At 41.0% G+C, this 19346-nt stretch overlaps 2 protein-coding genes across 7 annotated transcripts in view; one reads left to right on the top strand and one right to left on the bottom strand.

Annotated features, from left to right (window-relative positions):
- Nucleotides 1-285: 285 nt before the first annotated feature.
- The window catches only part of Rpi (Ribose-5-phosphate isomerase), a 31835-nt gene continuing 12774 nt past the window's right edge, over nt 286-19346 (bottom strand). The window contains exons 2-6 of one of the 4 annotated variants that reach the window (XM_022816027.2): nt 4940-5000; nt 4325-4501; nt 2070-2287; nt 877-1085; nt 286-504 (exon numbers count right to left, since the gene is read on the bottom strand). In XM_022816027.2, the coding sequence (XP_022671762.1) occupies nt 504; nt 877-1085; nt 2070-2287; nt 4325-4501; nt 4940-5000 (666 nt within the window). In that variant the 3' untranslated portion in view covers nt 286-503. Of the gene's footprint in view, nt 1086-2069; nt 2288-4324; nt 4502-4939; nt 5001-5356; nt 5945-6021; nt 6097-19346 lie in introns of those variants that run through there. The other 3 variants (XM_086976011.1, XM_022816028.2, XM_086976010.1) reach the window with 3 other exon arrangements.
- The window catches only part of Slik (Sterile20-like kinase), a 68002-nt gene continuing 56531 nt past the window's right edge, over nt 7876-19346 (top strand). For 2 of the 3 annotated variants that reach the window (XR_015317898.1, XM_022816019.2), the window contains exon 1: nt 7876-8470. The gene's annotated coding sequence lies outside the window, so the exon portion shown is untranslated. The remainder of the gene's footprint in view (nt 8471-19346) is intronic. The other variant, XM_022816021.2, reaches the window with a different exon arrangement.

Below are 19346 nucleotides of genomic sequence, written 5' to 3' on the forward strand. Positions count from 1 at the left end.
TGATTATTCACGGTTATTAGCGCGCATTGCAGATCAAATATGCGTGCATTGCGCATGACGAAATCGTCCGCGCTCGGGATTATCTGACAGTATTGTTAAACAGAAGCCGGTGATAAAAAGCGTGAACATTAAAGGACAGACTCTGTAAACCTGTTTTTTTCTCTCACCTTGACCTTTTCTACCACAATCACAGTTCTCACAATCATAAAAGTAAATTACTGATGGTGTCCCGTTCGAACGATTTTCGCAACTTTTTGATTTAAAAAATCAATGAATATTTCAAGCTTTTTGTGAATACTGAAACGTCTCTCTTTATTGACACAAGGGGTGCGTTTCCATGCATACGTCGAGCTAAAAAAATCTGTTTTGAGAATCCCTGTTGACCTTTATTGTGTTCTAAGTTCCTCACTTGTCCGTTTTGCGCAATGAGTTGGTTAGTATTTGTCCTCTGTTGCGAAGGGACCCTATATTACACTATCTGCAAAAAATAAGCTCTGCAGAGCTCTTTTGAGCGATAACAACAATCATATAAGGTTAATTAATATTGGATTTATAAAAAAATAACTGTTATTATTATGTCATTTGCTAAATGAACACAAAACTAGGCTAAGGCAGATGTAATCGCATAAAAGATACTACTTTGTAACACACGTGCGCAAATTTTACACACAAGGGACACTCATGCTAAAAACTGATCAGTTTGCCACACCCATAGGGGCAAAGCAATCGTGGAAGGGGAAGATGTCATTACAATGATATCATGCAACAGCATAGTTCATTAACAAATTTTCGAACGCAGGACTTCATCGATAGAGGTCACCTAGTCAAAGACAGTATGCATAGAGAACATATAATAGGATGCCAATCGTACTCAACTAAGAATATTTCCCTGCCGTCCTAACGATTTTCACTGATCCGTCTTGCTGGCCATAATATGCAATTTCAGCCATTCCAAAAAAGAGGCCAGTCTCGACAACCCCAGGAATCATTTTCATTTTCACCGAAGTTTCCTCCCAGTCGATCTTCTTATCGGAGGGAAACGGGCAATCCAGAATAAAGTTTCCATTGTCTGTAATCACGGGGCCCTTGTTTTAAGGAAAGAAACAAAAATTCACACAAACAGGTTAATATATGCCACAGAGTAAAGCGGGCGCGATGGAATAGAGCTTGATTAACCTTCAAAGTGGGCTGCAACTCGACATTTGAAACATTATAAATTTACCACAAAAGAAGCCAATCTAAACGCCGTGCAAAACAAAAAGTCGTTAAAAAAATGCTTGTGTACCTGACTACTAACGCGCACTTCAATTTTTCTATGATGTGCACATAGAAAGATTGTCCCTGTGTTTCCAACTAGGCATACGCCAAATCCCCTGGCTATGAAATAGTTAGCTTAAACCTATATAAGATTACATGAATTTAGAAAACTTGAACACTTGTTGAAATAGTAAGACAGATGTAGGGGAAAAGGGCTAGACACAAAGCGAATTCCCGTTGACTTCGCTTTATAGTGCTTACTGTTTGCTTCTATTTTCACCACCGCAAACGAAGTTTCAATATCGTTTCCTTTAAGATGTCACCATTATCTGAGCGGGTGCTCTGTTTTAGACACGCTCTTCTTCTTTTATTTACTATAGTCTATATCTTTTTACTTGAGGCCTACCTCGTAAAAATATGCAAAGTGCTAGGATATCAATATCATTAGGCTAGGGTCCCTCTTCGGGAAAAGTTACATATTTCTTTAGTGTTTTGATATCAAGGTTCTTTAGGAGTTCGACATCTGTACAACTGCTACAAAACGAGTCCTTCGAATAAATAGTATGCGTGAAAAAGTATTCTTCATACCTTCATGAGCTGAACTTCAATCTCGCGCCAGGCAAACAAAGACAGGTTAAAGGACAAAATGTTTGTTACCTTTTCTTGACCCTTTCCACTGCATTAACTAAACGATTAGCATTTACAAACGGTAAAACAAGCACGAACGCCCATGTCTCAGACACAGCTTAACGTTATGTTAGCACTGCAAAGAAGCGACCACAGCTTCTGTCCTATGACATGCTAACACGAACCATTTTATTGACGGCGTATCGAAGAACAGGCCTGCAAGCGAGGATCTTGTTGATTTTGTTCATTGAGGGCACGTACGCCATTGGCAACACCTCAACAGGTATTCCTTTCTTCCAATGTTCACCTAAATGGGTCGAGTCCTTGCGATAATCCGCCACTATAACGAATTTGCTTGAAGCCGCTGCGACGATCTTCTCTTGTGTTAGACATCCGCCGCCGCCTAAAACCAATGGGAAATATCGACTGGCACAACGTTCATCGATGCGTTCAAAATGGAACGAACTAGTAAGCCCAGTAAACTTTGTAAATAGAGAATATGTTTTGAATAATAATAGAAAATTGGCCAATACGATACTTAGCAGTATTATGGGATACATAAGGAAATATGTATTTTAAATAATTCAATCTTATTTAAAAGTCTCTTTTATAAGAGTCATTACTTTGAAAATTAGTGAGATGAGTGCGGGTCTGGAAAGCCAGTAGTGTGTGTCGTTTTCCGGAATTTATGTAAATAAACCAATTTAGTGATATATTGTTAAATCTTTTACTGCCCAAAAGAAATAACAGATGAATCAATACAAATATAATGCCGTAGAGGCGCATAGTTTTGTGCCTTTTGCTTCAGGCTTTATAAACCGAGAATGCCGCCGTAATAAAAGAAAATAAAAGTAGTAATCAAACAGAGATCACATGCATGAATTACCAACATAACAATAATCAAAGTATTTTACTAAAAAAATAGGCGGCGAAATTTGACAACTATGAACTAGCTAAAAAGACTTTTGGCCCCTTAGTAAATTAAAGGCCGGATGTTATGAACTTCTGTCTAGCTTCTAAACATCTGCTTGTACCGATTTCTCGGAAATATTGCGTTTCTACTTAGAAATTTATTTTTCTGCACTGCGCTGTTTAAAAATACCACCAAAAACAACATCTGCAAAAAGTATACAAGAGATCGTGTACGAATATTCGAATTAGTCGGCCAAAAGAACTTAATGGAAGCGTAAGGTTGCCTTTGCTGAAAAAGATCCCTAATAAGGAAGACGCCAGCGGATCCATGTAACGAAAACACGTGCACTAGTATAGACGCTTGGGTATGTAATCCCCGCAATTATACAACTTTACTTTTTGAGAATGTATATTTTTAGACGGATTGTCAAGGTTGTTGAAATTTCTGAGAAGTACATTATTAAGCTGAGTTTAGTTTTTTTTCATTTTCTTGACCGAAGCACGTCGTCAATCAAACGCATCGAATGAGCTTCAAAAACTCGCGCGACTTAAAAAGCCACGGAAGCGATAGTTCTGACACCGTGAGTATAATATTATGCAGGGTCCTTATAAAATACTGACAATGGACTATTAACTTCAAATTTATTACTATAAGATGCCGACATAGATAGTAGTGAAAATTACTTCCAACACGTATATTTCGCTTAGTCGTTACTGGAGCAGTTCTTGGATTAGTGAAATCATTCGTCAGAAACAGGCACCCTGAACGTTGCGCAATATCCCTTGAAGTTCCAAGGATATTGTTACGCTATTTTAAAATGCTTTTCCCCATCCTTTAAGCGTAATAATCAATTCGAGATATAGTAAGTTGTCTGGTTTTCAAAGTGCCAGACCCTGAATTGATCAGACTTTTTAGTCAATTGCAAATACAGGAAATCTTATTAGAAATTAAACGGTATAAGCCACTAAACCGAAACGTGGCGCAAAGTTTAGCGCCTTGATAGATACTAAAATGCTTAAGTACCTTGCCAATTGAACATGGGGACATCGTAGGTTTTTTCGACGCACCGATTTGTAATTTACTGTATTTGTAAGCCTGTGAGCAAGACAGCCAGCGTAAGCGATGCAACGTTAACTTATTCATCTAGTTAAGATAAACGTAGTCAACACCCCAGGTTCTTTCGTTCCACATATGCCATACCTAGGATTCAGAGGCTGCATGGAATACTCTGGTATCTGCCTTGGTCTTTAAGAAAGCCATCATTATATATTCCTGACTAACTTCTCAAAAAACAAATGGGTACCATAAATGTCAAAGAAGCGGTGATTGCAAAATGTAATAGAGTCTTGTTAGTTCCCAGCTATCGATCTTTCTTTTTCTAATATATCATCGCTACCGCTCTGATAACGTAGGACTAACTTATCACATCGGTCTATGCTAGTCGGCCTAACGATGCTCAGTCTAAGCTACGCGAGTATCCATTTGTGCCCAGAACCTACGCTTAGTTTCGAAGTAGTTAATAGCTACCCTTAATACATGTGAGGTGAGCATCAGCTTCATCCGTGCCATCGATGGTAATGTCGAGTTCAGGCGTCTCCTCTAGATCAGTGAGCGTCAGCTTATGCGCACGAATCAATTGCTGCGCCTGGAACGATGTAGGTACGCAGACGATGTTCGAAAGCTCACCACCCTTAATGCGTTCCGCTGCACTCGTGAGGTACAGAAGCAAGTGCTTGATTCTTAGTCAGGTAGAGTGAACCATACGAAAATCAGAGAAAAAAAGGTCGAAAGGAAAGGCAGAAGCACTACACGGCGCTTATAAACGGTTTGTTGATTAAAAATTCGTCATATTGTTTTTAACCCGTCGCTTTTTTTAGATGCCACGTGGATTTCACTTAAAGTTCACAATAACAGGTGGAGGAATCAGAAATGTGCTGGCTCTGTACTATACTTTTCTCATTGTCAACCCAGAATTCAACCCAATGCATGCAAAGATAGATGCCCTTGTAAGAAGTGTAATTATTTGCTTCGTGTTTTACTATCGTAGCATCAATTGCAGTTTCCTAAATGATGCCACGATAGTAGAAATTATCTTGTTTGTTATTGATAGTTCTCAATGGTAGTTGGTAGCGAACGCTATACCGAGCCTTTCCACAGCGTAGACAACGGTGCTTCCACTGCCGATGCCCATAGCGAAGTTACTCTGAAAAGAAACCACATCGACTAACACACATCAATAGATATTGTGGATTCTACAAAATCATTAAAAAATATATAGAAAACATATACTTGTATTTGATTTGGCTTGGACCGCAACAGACGTCGCTGGCAAACATTTTGCCTCGAAAATGAGCTTTTCTCTCTTTTGTAAAAATATCGCCATTGTTGACAAGAAAATGCCATCTTTAAACTACGTGGCCAGCTAAGGTTTAGTTCTAGATATTCGCGAAGCACATAGCTCTCAATAGCTACTTTATCCAAAACAAAGACTAGAAAACTCCGGCTCCTCGTTCAAAACAAGACCGTATTGGGTTTTGACCCAATCGGTCGATCTCTCACCAGTAGTGTCATCGAGTTCAACGAGTGTTACAAGCACTTCTAAACATTGTCTTGTTCATCGCAGAAACTTGATGTTTTCTAGTCGCCCACCAGTAATTATCCCAGTGGAAAGGTCGTATTGATAAGCTTCACATCCGTAGAACACGGCATCCGATTTTAATCTTTCTATTCAAACAGCTCCGAAAGGTGATTGGGTCGCTCGGTGCCGAGCGCCTAACTGATGGTACCACATCAACTAATAGGACTGAATTGATACCGGTCTCACTAGAAAACGGATAGACATTACGGTAGTAGTTTGTCCTGTTATTGGCTGATATGATTGAAAAACATGATTGTCTCGTTGAAATTATGATCACCTTGTTCTGTCTGCCCCGCGGCGCACGAATCGTGTTGAATTAATCAAGATTTGTTATTTATAGTATCTTTCAGAAGATGCGTCCTTTTCTTCGAAACTTTTCTCGACACATTTACGTAAGCATAAAAGGCAAATCGATATAAGAGAATAATATAAACAATTTATCAGCCTCGATTTCAGCTTTTCTCGTATCTTACTTTCGATTTTGTGTAAGCAGTTATAGTCAAACAAATCAAAGAATGCTTTTGTAAGTGAAGTACATCTTTGACTCAAGAGCCGTAAGCATTTCACGTCTCAGCCTCAGCTTTACCTTTTCCCTTAATAAACCTTATTTGTACGGAATACGGTACGTTTTCGGTCTATTACACCCCGTGTGTAACTCATAAAAACTGGAACTGGACTTCCTGCAAAAAGTAAGTGATGTTTATTTAGTGATCGAAAGTTTTGATTGATTGCAAACGACAAAATTACATGGCTGTATCAATTACATATCATACACTAGTACATAGACCACGATTTCAGTTCATAAATTAATAAAGTTCCCATAACTAGGGTAAACGCCTATCTTATGCCATAGGAGCACACCACATCATAAAATAGAGACACGTCAAAAAAAAAGTATCTACTAATAGCGACTCCACGTACTTAACTTCGCTCAACTATTTAGTGAAAGACGAATCGTTCATCTAGTGTCTGCGATTTGGCGTTTTACTCAAATGCCATCACCGGTGCTTAACATTCCTGTCGGTATCGTTTATTGGTTTCTACCTTGTTTTCGATATCCTATCAACACAAACAAATAACGACATTAATACGGTATAATATATTTTAATATGATCGAAAAAACAAACACACACACACACACAAATACAATAGCACAAGTAAAAACGAAAAGTCTGGTTTTTATTTACCTCTTTTCGCCCTCCTCCTCCCCCACCTCTGCTTCACGGTTTAGCCGGTTCTTTCCACAAGCGTCTCCATTAGCCATCATCTGTCTTATCATTATATACCCGCTATTGTTCCGCTGTTATACTTCAGCCGCAATTTTCTGGCTTGAATGAACTTCTTACATACGTGCAGCTTCACGGTCTTGAAGCCTCTTGGGTTGTTTTTTTTATATTGTGGCGGACAGCGCGTCCCCCGCTGCGACGGTGAAGCGGTGGCGTATTGCAGTTTATCTTTCCGCAAATTTCGAAAATCCATTTCAATCCCACCATCTCTCCCAATAATAAACGCAATTAGGCGCCAAGCACCGGCCAACTCATCCAAAAGGGTCATTTGATGAGTTGATGGCACCGATGCCGTTCAAGTCTCGACACCGCCGCATCCCCGACGACAAGAGCGGAAACAATAGAAACGATACGTCTATATTTAAATGTAATAGCAGTCGCAGCAAGCGAAATTCAAGGCGGCTGACACCATCTTTTGCGTTGGACTCCGGCGACAGGGGGAAAATCGGTGGACCACCATCGTTACCACCGATTCCGATTATGCCAGCTAGTCAATCAGCACGACAATGAAGACGAAGAAAAGGATTTTGATGGTGAGGATGTGGTGCCACTGGATGCACGGATACCTCAGCAAACCCAACGATTCGCAATCATGCAAAACCTAGTGGAAATGATCATAGCATTAGTAGGAGACGGCCACAGTGCTTGTACTGTCGGAAGATCAACTTCGTAGCCATCGTGGTGCAGTTACTAGTGCCGGCGGCACCAGCAGTAGCAGCGCGATTCATTGGTAGTAATGATCAGCGGCAGAAATAGCGGGTCGCTGGCTCGCGCGCACGACCGTGGCGCCAGTCGGCGGCCGACGCAGGAATTTCGGAACAGCAAAAGCATCGACTAGTCAGAAAGCCGCAGAACGATTGACCAAATGGATGGATGGTAAATGGAAAACGAAAAGCCAATGGCATGAAGATACCACGTAAATGTATGCGATAATTGGAACCGAACGGGACGGCTGTCGACAGCTTCGGTTTCGAGTGCGCACGAACGTGACATGTGATACGTGAGAGTGTGAGGTCTCGAGGTCGGAAACCGTTGGACCACATTGTTGTTTTAGATGGTAAAGCAAAAATGAATTGGGGGGAGGGGGAGGGGGGTAAGGGGCAAAAAAAGCCTGTAGACTCGCCTTTCGACGTTCAAGCCGATTTCCAGACTGGCATCACTATACACCGACGTCGGGAACTGATGGATAATTGCAATGATTGAACTCTAGCAATAGTCTGCCCGGTAGCAATGATCTTCTGAATGGCAACACATCACTGTACGACGCGGCAAAAACGACTGATCATCGTTAACTGGCTGTGCGGAATTAACATGTGTCCAATATTAATTTTTCGGTTCGTCGAGTGGAAGACTGATGGTATGGCGGCGAAGATGCACTCGTCCAGGGAAGGCGATTTGCTGCAGGTCTTCGTGAAATTACAAGCTGTCATCTGAGTGAGCCAAATTACAGTGCCTATCGAGGATACAGGGCATGGTGAGACTGTCTGTGAGAACATAGAATCTACATTCGCAAATACAAGCCTAGAGGCATCACGACAACAAAGAAAGTGTATAGTATTCTTTGGATTTGAAAAGCGAATAGAAACCAGGTGACAGTTATCAGCGATGGTTGCGGGACGTGGGTCTTTTTGGGTGCAGTGCGCACGATAGTGCAATAGTGGAAAAAAAATCGGTGCGAGGCTAAAAACGACGAACGGATGCGTAACAAGACACATACTATAAATAGCCTTCGACGTGTTTTTTTTCCCGGTTAGTACAACTTAGACGCTTTTTCTGCTGTCTATACTCAAACTTATTGGAGATATAGTTTATATGACCAGAGTCATACGAGAGTATTAAGCACAATCATAAGATTACTATAGAGTAGGCACCAACTTCCAATCAAGTTAACTGTCAAAAGCACAACGATTTCAGACTCGCATTGTACTTTAAAATTAAAAGACCTTTGTTGATTTAAGCCTGTTAGTAATTACCCGATTTTGAACCAATAATTAGCGTCAAAGCCACCTATCCATAGGCCCAATGATTGCATAAATTAAAAAAAAAACATTAAATAAAATTTATCTGAGTGATTGTACTGTGCTCGTACGTTTCGTCGTTTTTTCGTCACTCTGCGATACCTAAACAGGATGTACATCCTCAGGAGCGTATGCCGTCATTATTTTTGATATTAACAGGTACTTAACTAGACCAAGTCATGTAATTCGAATATGCCGATAATTTTGACGTGTGTGATAATGTGCTTCCTCGTAAATCGTTTAAAGAAAGGTAGGCTGCCACCAGTAATTTCAGGTGCGTGCTAAAAATGGCTAGCACTTTTAGATCCAGGGGCATGTTCTTCAGCACTGTTCAGAGCTATCCAAGCTCTACGACGTCTGACAAGATAGAATTTGCCACAGCTCTTGTAAGCTCGCACTTACGTCCCGTTATAGCTCCAAATCCGAACTTTGAGAAACATGATTATGTAGGACAGATCAATATTGGTGTTTGTATATAAGATATTTTGTTTATGTAGAACCTACATTTAAACACGCTTTTGACACGATTGCAGATGTTTAAATCAAGTTAAAGAGATTCTCATAATCCAGACTTCACAGTCCTGCCCGCTGTACTGCAGCGCCATACACGACAAAACCGTGCTCGAATTTATTCTGAGTGCTAGAATTTTTCGACATTGAAAAACGCAGTCATTTACGGAATAGACGTTACACGCTACATGCACGTATGTAGGTTTCGTCTAATCCGATTCGTTTGTTATGCACTTGTGTTGCTATACCGATTGGTAATGCAAGGTATTCGTGTGTAACATGTTTCTGCTTTTAACGTCCAGGAAAGACCCATCCTCTCTGATTTGACATGTGTACGCGTGTTTACTACCTACTATTACCAATATTCTGTTGTATGTTAGACGATGGTTGCGTAGTTCGCGGCAAGAAACTACGTAGGAAGCCTTAGTCGAGCTATTTCATAGGCGCTTCCACACGACAGCGTTACATTGATCACTCGAGGTTGTCATTCGAAACGTTAAGAGCTAACACTTGTCAATAAGCACGTGGCCGTAACACTCAATAGAAGAGGATCTTCGTGCTGTGCCTAAAATGGCAAGCGATGTGTGGTCCTTCACTTTTTTTCCGTCAATCGATGTGCTGACATTGCGCTTCTGTGGTGCTTGTGTGCTGAACATAACAACAGTGCGGTCACACGAATATATGCTACACACAACGAAACACCGACAACCGTGAAGATATCAAACGACTGTACGGAGATAGATGCATCAATAATTGTTTAAATAAGCACCAATAGATATGCCACGAAAGTGCCGATTTGGTTTGGATTTTATAGGATTTGCTCGCTGTACGTCCTGAAAGCCTGACAACGATTCGCTGCATTGTTTCCATCTAAGGCTCCTTGTGCCCTAATAAAGCGCGTGATGCAGCAATATCTTGGTAAATGGGATGGTTCGCTATGAAAACGTCGATTTACGATACGTAGTTTCGCAGCAAAAAAAAAACGTGCATTCTTCAACCTAGCTACTGCTGCTACCGACCGCATATAGGATTGCGTTTAAGGACAATGCCAGTAATGATTTTCATTACGTGCTTATTTCTACGAGATACATATTTTTGCACGCAGAGTGCCTAGGACAAACATAGCGTGAACAATATGTGACAGATTGGTACGCGTATGTAAACATTTCATAAGATGCAACCAAATGTTACTCTTGGCCACATTTTTAGGAATCTAATTATCCTTCGAAAATTGTTAGCGAAAGATCATTGTAGCCACCATATTGCATTGCTTGCGCCGTTCCTACTCGAGCGCCACGCCAACTACTGTTAACTCAACGAAATGAATGCCTCATAAAAACCATATTTTTACATTTGACAATTTAAATTATAATGATTATGATTATTCTTGCACGCAAAGACATCAGCAGCGTCCGTGGATTCATGAAGCATGTTCAGACCTCTCATTTTTCTATGCTATCGAATGAAGATTGCGCTGGAGAGAATGGATGGACTTGGCAGTACGTCGTGCCATTTGAGTAAACGTGGTTCGTTCTATCGAAGTCGCCAGCGCTGCAACGATGAGAGAACGAGCCACCGAACAGTTGATGGAAAAACGTATTTCTTCGCAGTGCCTTATCCACGGCCCATGGTGCCGTATTATTTCCTCAGATTGCATTGCTTTTTATTAAACTTTCCATTTTCGAACTCCTCTATTTTGGATATTTGTGCTTGAGCATGAAACCAACGTTACTTAAGTCGTCGTCGTCGTCGTCGTTATGTTCATAAAATGTTCCGTTTGCACTAGCGACTTTACGCCTGGGCTCACGTTTTACCTTCGAAGGCCTGCAGTCCCCTGAATCTAAACGAGTAGTCATAACGGCTTGAAACAGGACTTAGGTAACAATGTTGCCTTGGTCATTGAAGCTGTGCGTAGCACGTGGATATCCACGAATTTTGATCACGTACGTCCTCCCTCTACTTCAATAGTGAACTTTCGTTCAACGTTAGAGATCTCACGCCACGATTTCCGCTGACAGAGACGATGATGGCAGAAAAGTTCGAACTTTATGTTACGGTCCAATAGGCGTAACTAATATGCTCTTCATGACGAGACCCGTTTCAGCAACGGTGTTTAAACACTATATCTCGTCTTAAACCATACGACTGATTTGATTGTGTATCAGTCAATGATTATGTATGAAATCAAGTAATCAGTGTAGATAGATAGCAAAGTTATAGCAACTTCGCATTTTTCCACAACTTGGGTACAGGCTGCATCGTGTACGGGCGACTCTAGCTAGGGGCCTGCTATCGGCTAAACGAGCTTAAGCTTCTTAATTGAAAAGTGTGTAGAATCTATTGGTTTGCTTAAAAAGTAGACAGAGAGTAAGCCCATTGCAGTAACCTATTGGACCCGGCGATAACAATTCTATCAACAGTCAATCAAACCATGGTAAAAATCGTCAAAGTTAACTTGAGCAACGTAGCAATCCCGCTATCGTTGTTTTTTATGCGCTTCAAATAGATGTTTAAATGCACGACATATAACAAAAGTACGAAATAATACAGCGGTGTGCGATAGTACATTTTCGTATATGCACACTACTTATTGAGTCGGTAGTACAAATGACGTTGGGCAAAACGCTGGTCAGTGAAGCCATTGGCTCCTCGAATGAGCCAGGTATTCACGCCCGTACCACTATACCTTATAAGCAAGGCTTTGAAGTGTACCTACGCAGGTGCGACTAAACGCATGTTTTCTATGTAACTGTAGTGCAATTGTTAGCGAATTGATTTATTGCAGGGGCGGGCTGGGTCTATTAACGATATGTGTTTCGTATAGCGCGGCTGGTAGTTATCTAGCCCGAAAGAGTTCTCCGAAATATAGACATGTGTCAACACAGCACTTAGAGATTCTATGGCAGTACCTCATAAAAGGTGATCGTTCGGATCCTATTTGTACCGTCTTTTGACTAAGGTACGTATTCGATACGGGGACATCAAAGGACGAGTGAAAAACGTCACGGCGACTACTAGCGTGCCCATAAGACATCGATATGGTCGAATCACTTGCTTTCTCAGTAAAGCTGTCGATGACGCACAATTCATTTCCGTTGTCTTAAGCCGTGTGTGTGGTGACGATTTGTTGTTCTAATGTAGCGCCAGTGCACGAAAAAGAAGATTACGAAAAAAAAACACAGGTTAGATAGTGCGCTTCCACAATGACGCAATACATTAAAAATAGATGTATATGCCTCCAGCGGTTCAACTCTAGATCAACAAATGCCTCAACTATAGTGTACGGTATCACAGAATAATGAAGCTTTCAATTGGATAAATGCATGAACTAACTACAAGGTTCATCTATTCCGGCCACCTGTCAAAGACCCAATCTTCTTAGTAAAACACAACTAATCTAACGGGTAAGAGAACTTGCTGTTATTTGGTTCTAAACCATAATACCCCGTTAATTTTTCAAGCCTTTCATCTTATAGCTCACTACCAAGTGGGTATTTTAATCGGTTTTTCGTCGTCAAAGTCACTAACGTGATAGATTTAAGCAATGTTATTCACCGCATTTTTGCCAAATTTGTTTGTATTTTTTGTTTTTGTATAAGCACACAACGTACACGCAGACAGCGACATCGAAGCATACGCTAGCATACGTACAATAGCAGAATTCAGTTGAGGAAGTCAGATCTGGTTTTGATGCTCAGATAAAGGCCTGTTAGGTTCGAAGGCACCAGGAAGCTCGAGTTGTCGGTTCTGCACTGCCGCAGCGGAAGTTTCCGCTGCTTTTATTGTTGTTGTTGTTGTTGCTGCTGCTGCTGTCGTTGATGCTTTCGCTGGTTTTGTTGATACTGATCGAAATTACTTTTAAAAACGACTCAATCAAGCGACCAGCCAGCCGCCAGTGAGCAGCGACGAGGCGCACAAGCAGTCGCGCGCGACGACGACGGCGGACGAGAGATTTACCATAGACAATTACACAGAGTGGTGTGCACAGCCGGGGGCAAAAAGGAAATAATTGCAAAAAAAACACCAACAGCACACAGCAAGATTCGTAACTGCTGTCGTTGGACTTGAAACGAATCCTACGGTTGTTACCGCTCCCACTCCGACACACCAGTGCCATCGTCGCCCGAAACCCTCTAACTACTGATACGTAGAGCACGTGACCGACTAACCGACAAAGTAGCTAAATATTTATTTGAGTCGAAGCGTCAACAAAATCAGCTTCTTTTCCTCATTGGTGTTTGCTAGCCCGGGGCGTCCATGGACACCGCGGGTAATGTAGTTTTCTCATCTAATCTACAAATTATATTCTGCCGCAATAGTGCCGTTTCCTTTGTCGACGTCGTTGTTCTGGAGAAAACCCTAAAGTCGGGTCGCTTAGACGCAGCTTCGATTCGAAGCTCTCCCTAGATTGTCATATTGTGGGTCTGTGCCCATGTGGAACGTATTCTTACAAGTGTTTCTATCTGGGACTTCGGAAAACATCGACAGTAACGCTACGTATGCGATTTACATGTCTTTTCCTTTGTTTCCGGCGAATTTTCTTTAACTGCACTGGGCAAAACGGACGATGCGATCGTTCTCGTTTTCACAAATAACTTCTTTCCAGTTGATACGACAGTCGAAAAGTATCACCTAATTCATGTTCTTGTAAACGGGCGTATCTATTTCGAATGGCTCCTGCGGAGTGTTTGATACAATTATCTTTTGTCGTCTCTTAAATTATTCCTAAAAAACTCGTTTTGATACAATACAGTGAGCAAGACTTTTTGTCTCGATCTAGTACGCTAGATTTACTAAGAAACCTTGCATATTTGTCGCATGATTTTGACAAGGGAAGAGCCCTTTGGGTGATAGAAGTGCAACAGGGTCCACAGCGACAGCCTCGCAAACATGGCCGCGAGTATGCCCGCCACGAGCATAGCATTCCAAATGCAGTCCTTCACACTTCGCACATAACTTTGTCCATAGGCAGAAACCAATGTCCTTTGACCAAATCGGTAATTAACTAAGCAGACCAGCAGCTCATGTTTTCTGTAGGCTCGCCATACGCTGAATCAACGGTTTGACTTGTGGCCTCTGTTAAGTAATGCAATAAAAAAAGGCACCCAAGAAAACTCGGCAAGTGATTTATTTCCGGTCAATTTGTCACAGCTGCGCTAATGAATCTTCAAGTACGTTAAGACTTTCGGCGACTTCGTTTTATGACGACAGCACTTTTTGCTCTATGTACAACCCGCTGATGAAACATTTTTTTCGCCGTCAATCAATATCGTGACAAATATCTGGCTTGGTCACATCAAAACTAGTTTAGATTCAGATACAAAGGTACAATTTGACAAATAAGAGCCAGTAGAAAATAATACTTATTCTACTCAGTGTCATCAAATAGAAAGAAACATTGAAGCTTCACTTTCCCGCAACAGGCTGCTGCTCCTCCTGTAAATGTACAGGAGGAGCAACCTGTATCCTCGCAGATGTACATGCGAGCAATCACCATCTGTAGTTGTTACACAAACGATATTTGCTTAAGCAGATTTTCTGCAGTTTTCAATAGGATACCAATTGTTCTGTTTCCCTACTCGAATCGTTTGAAGCAAAACTTAGTGTATATTTACAATACATAGAATTCATGATCAGCATGAACGGGTACCAAAGAGAGAGGATTTATAAACAATGATACACATGTGATAAACAACAATACAAGACAAATTATCAACCCATATTATACTGATCGCTGAAGGAACCGTACAGCTATTTCGTTTCCTGGTGTGATATATACAAATCATATAGTGCTCTCAGCTACCTCGCATATATATTACGCCTTGCGGCCTCACTCCACGCAAACGAGGCGTTAACTCATACAACGATGGGCTTCTGTACGAAAAAGCAGGAAACAAACGTTATGGTTCTGTTTGCTATACTTAGATGTAGCGCTTAGGAATTGTAGCTAGCGTTTAGTTTTACAAATACTGTGAGGGTCGTAGAATAGTACCCTGTTAATAAACCGAGGCTGGCTTCATATTATGTGCTGAACAAGTTTAAAATCGAAGCTGTGCTGATATAATTATCTCGATAGATTTACGCTAAGTAACTACTATCATAAACTCTTCGTCGACCCGCTAATTCTTTTGGACGTACGGTAAGTTGAACGGACGCTCGTCCATTATTTTCATTGAAAAGCTCCAACTTTAAACATACGAATATGTACAAGATTTTTACTTTTACAATAAGGGCTATCGAATGCTACAACTCAAAAACTATCTTCCTTTGTGAAGAAGATCGTGCTAACTAATTGGCTGTTGGCCGGCGCGTTCGGTGACACAACTATACGTAATAGTAAAATTTATTCCAAGTTCAGGAATATGGGTCGTGTGTTTGTTAGGTAAACATGCGAACGCCACTGGCGACAATATGGCACAGTGGGTGGCAAAATCATGTAAAACCGATAAGTCACAGCATGTAGCTAAAAACAATAAGTGCTCTTACTTAAAGGCAATTTACCCACATAACTATTCAGCCTAAATTTGGCTCGTTGAAGAACCTGACGAAACGCAAAACCATACAATGAAGTACACGAAACTTCCCAAGCATCTTTGCATATCATAACTTACTTAGGGCATAGTAGTAAGACCTCATGTTTCCATCCTTTAAGAATAGAAAATGTTATAAATATTTCCTCTTATTGCACACTTGGAAAACCAATGACGTTTTACCTATTGGCTACTTGAGTTCGTCTCATTCTTAACGAGAACAACAAGGATGTACCCTACGTCCTTTGCCAAACCAATAACAATCAACTTATTTACAACGTTGTATAATCACTACTCCCCGCTAATCAGAGGATCGACTGCAGCAGATATCCTAATGGTATTATGCTGTTGTCTTTTTATCTAATCCTCGTAATATCTAACAAACGTGACGTGCGTCTTATCATCTATATATGTAGTATTAATAAAAACGTAGATTCGCACTATATAATAATGATTAGAATTTAAAAAATCGTAGGCAAAACTAATCTATGCAAAGTCACTTATCCTAGTATAGCTACTTTTCTGGTACATTTGCTATCTACCTGCCTGATTGACCCGTAAATGGAAAAATCGAGAGAATAAACATAATTGAGTTCGTTTTATTTGTGACTTCTATGTGAGTCTTTGTAGACAAAGTCACCCGCGCAACAAGAAATTCCAAAATTTAGGGGTTAAATGGTAACTGACGCCGGCGTCCGTCCGATCAACTATGACAACTGCAACGTTGTCATAACCAGCTAGCCGTTCGAGATACGCAGGGGTCTCCAGATCAGTGAAAAGACCCCCAACCCAATGAATACTAAAATATAATGATAATAATAATAACGACGAAGCCGACAGGGACGTCGGCAGGCATAGGGAAAGCACAGACAGAAATAATAATAGTCACACTTTGTTCCCTGCAATATGACAAGGGTGAAAGTATTAGACAAAGACCACCACTGGCAAAAGCTAAAAAAGGCGAAACGAAGAAAACCCGCCGCCGTTCAACAAGTAGCTGCCACATCTCTTGCTTAGGTAGCAACTTGGTTTTCTTCAGCTTCTAAGCCCTCGTGCGTGTCGCGTTTGCAGAAGCTGTAAGTATCATGCAGGAGAGAGACAGAGAATGGAAACATTTATGGAACAAATCACAGAGTACATGGGGCTGATCATTAAAATAAGGTCAACCTATTGATAGTAGAGCCACCGCCAGCAGAAGTCTTGGCCCGAACGGTTGAAGATCCTGAATGGATACCGCAACTCCAGACAATAGCTAGTGCAAATGTTCGCTTATGTTTTTCGTTACTTTCTGCCATCGTCTACTGCTTTCTGCTAACGTTACGACAGGCAGGTAGCTTTTGGCGTCGAATCGCACGTAGCGCAAACAAATTATGCGAAGCGATCTCTCTATCTGACCTTAGCATCTCCATTCTGACTTGCTCGGAAACGAAAGCCGTGATCCTACTGTCGACCGGATAATTTGGTCTTCTTTATTGCCGTCACTGACGGGAACATTTCAGTATTGTACTAATGCTGGCCGCTACAGGAAGACAATTATACAAGTTATCCGATTTAAACTTTGAATTCCGTTGTCTGATACCTAGAGAATTGAAGATAAGTCCACAGAACGCGCAACGTCGAAGCAAGACTAGATATTAAAGGATGAACATTATGTGTTAATAAGATAAGGGAAAACAATATAGTACTATTTTTCAAATGTGTAGTTCCGTCTCCGAAATAACCAGAAACACTTTCAATGACCATCATACCTAAATCATGGCTATTTCTGTCATTTACGGCTCCAGCGATCTACCTGCTGCGAAGCTTACCGACAGAAGACATAAGGCATAACGACGAACAATAAGATAAGTGGATGTACAAAAAGAAGTCCGATAAATAACGTTGAAAGAGGTAATTTTTTGTGTATAAAAAGAATATTGTTAGAAGGCAAACAAATATTGATTCGTATACCAGAGACATTTGACAACTCAGGCTATGACTTTTACCCATCGGCCATGGCCACTAACTATTTCTAGTTGGCAACTCGAACGTAACGCCAGCTTGCAAATTTCCGTCAGAACTGCTCCTCCACCGCTAGAAAGAACGAGGTCATGGAACTCAAAAAAAGGTGACTCAACAAATGATTCTAGTATAAATACCTATGTACGTCAAATCAATAAACGATGAACCAAGTGTCACCAGAGTAGATAATAGTCCTAGCATAAAAACTGCTTTGAATTGGTGACTGAGAGTGGTTATGATATAGGTGAAAGCGATTCGAGATTGTCTCAGATCTAGTTCGGACAAATAAAACAGGACAGTGAGCGGGAAAAGCTTAAATCGTCTGTTATTCGTTTTAGAGAACCGGTTATACCGAACTAGCCAACAAGCACGCTAAAAATTCACTCTCCTGTTCGATAATTAAATACGTGGATTTGGGGTGAGAGGACAGAATCGAACCCCGGTTCTGCGTGACGAAAACGGGACCGCAGGACCAAGATGCACCTTTGCGATAAACGAGTTATAGTTTGCAATGATTATGATGTCGGCGAAAATTACGCACGTCAATAGCGACCTACGTTGCGTTTTCGTTGCTTCATTGGCCGTCACTAGCGACCGTTTAACTGAAACTAACTACTACCAACACTAGTATGCATGTAGATAAATTCTCGTATGTATGTACATGTAGACACAAAAAAGACAGATCTACAATCTTCTTAGAGTTATTTGTCGGGAGAGTGCACATTTTTTAGTTAAAAATTGAAACTGTATTGGTGGGTTTTGACGTCTGACAAAGCGCCGTTCCTTCCTGACCTGCAGTTTCCGCCCAGAATTCGGTTTTATGATTTTTTCTCTGCGAATGCGTAGATCGTTAACAGAATGATATGCTTTATTTGGATAAAAAATTATGTGATCGAAGAGCGTCCCTTTCGAACCTAACGTCTCTTTCGATGCTAACAGCATGATGATTCAATGCAATATTTTACAGTAATGTAAATTTTTCATAACTATCAATCCAAAAGAGAAAATGGCACGCTCACTGACGCCAAATCCATGACAATAAGATGAAGGGAAATAACAGGAACCCAACAGGATCTAGTGAAATGAAATCTCTGCACTATATAAAGAGCCCGTCACGGTAAACCTGGATTAATTAAACGCCCCAAACTGGAGCAGTACTGCGAAATTTCGTATCGTACGGTTAGATATGAAAAGTATTTGTCAGAGCTTTTTCTACGCAAGTATTTGCGTGCGGGAACGTTCGTAGTACCATGAAATATATTATCGAATTACCATTTGGCTTAGGCAATGTACCAGACACGTACACGTAGTTCGATGGCTCAGCAGATGATATTAAAAATCTTTTGATGTTATCATTAGCAGTCCTTAGGTTACAGCGTTTTACGCGTCCTCTTTAATGGTGTTGTCGTTATATGTGCATTCGTACCACGGAGAAACTAATACGCGAATATGCACGTAATGCTCGGGCGGCATATGACAATCATCTTCTTTTTCTTACCCAATAAAAAGTCTTCCATCCTTTTTTGTTGCACGTTTGGACTCGCCTGAAGCACCGAAGAACATCCG

The sequence above is a fragment of the Varroa destructor genome, unplaced genomic scaffold, assembly GCF_002443255.2.
Source record: "Varroa destructor unplaced genomic scaffold, Vdes_3.0 BEIS01000007.1, whole genome shotgun sequence".
In the NCBI taxonomy this organism is placed as follows: domain Eukaryota; kingdom Metazoa; phylum Arthropoda; class Arachnida; order Mesostigmata; family Varroidae; genus Varroa; species Varroa destructor.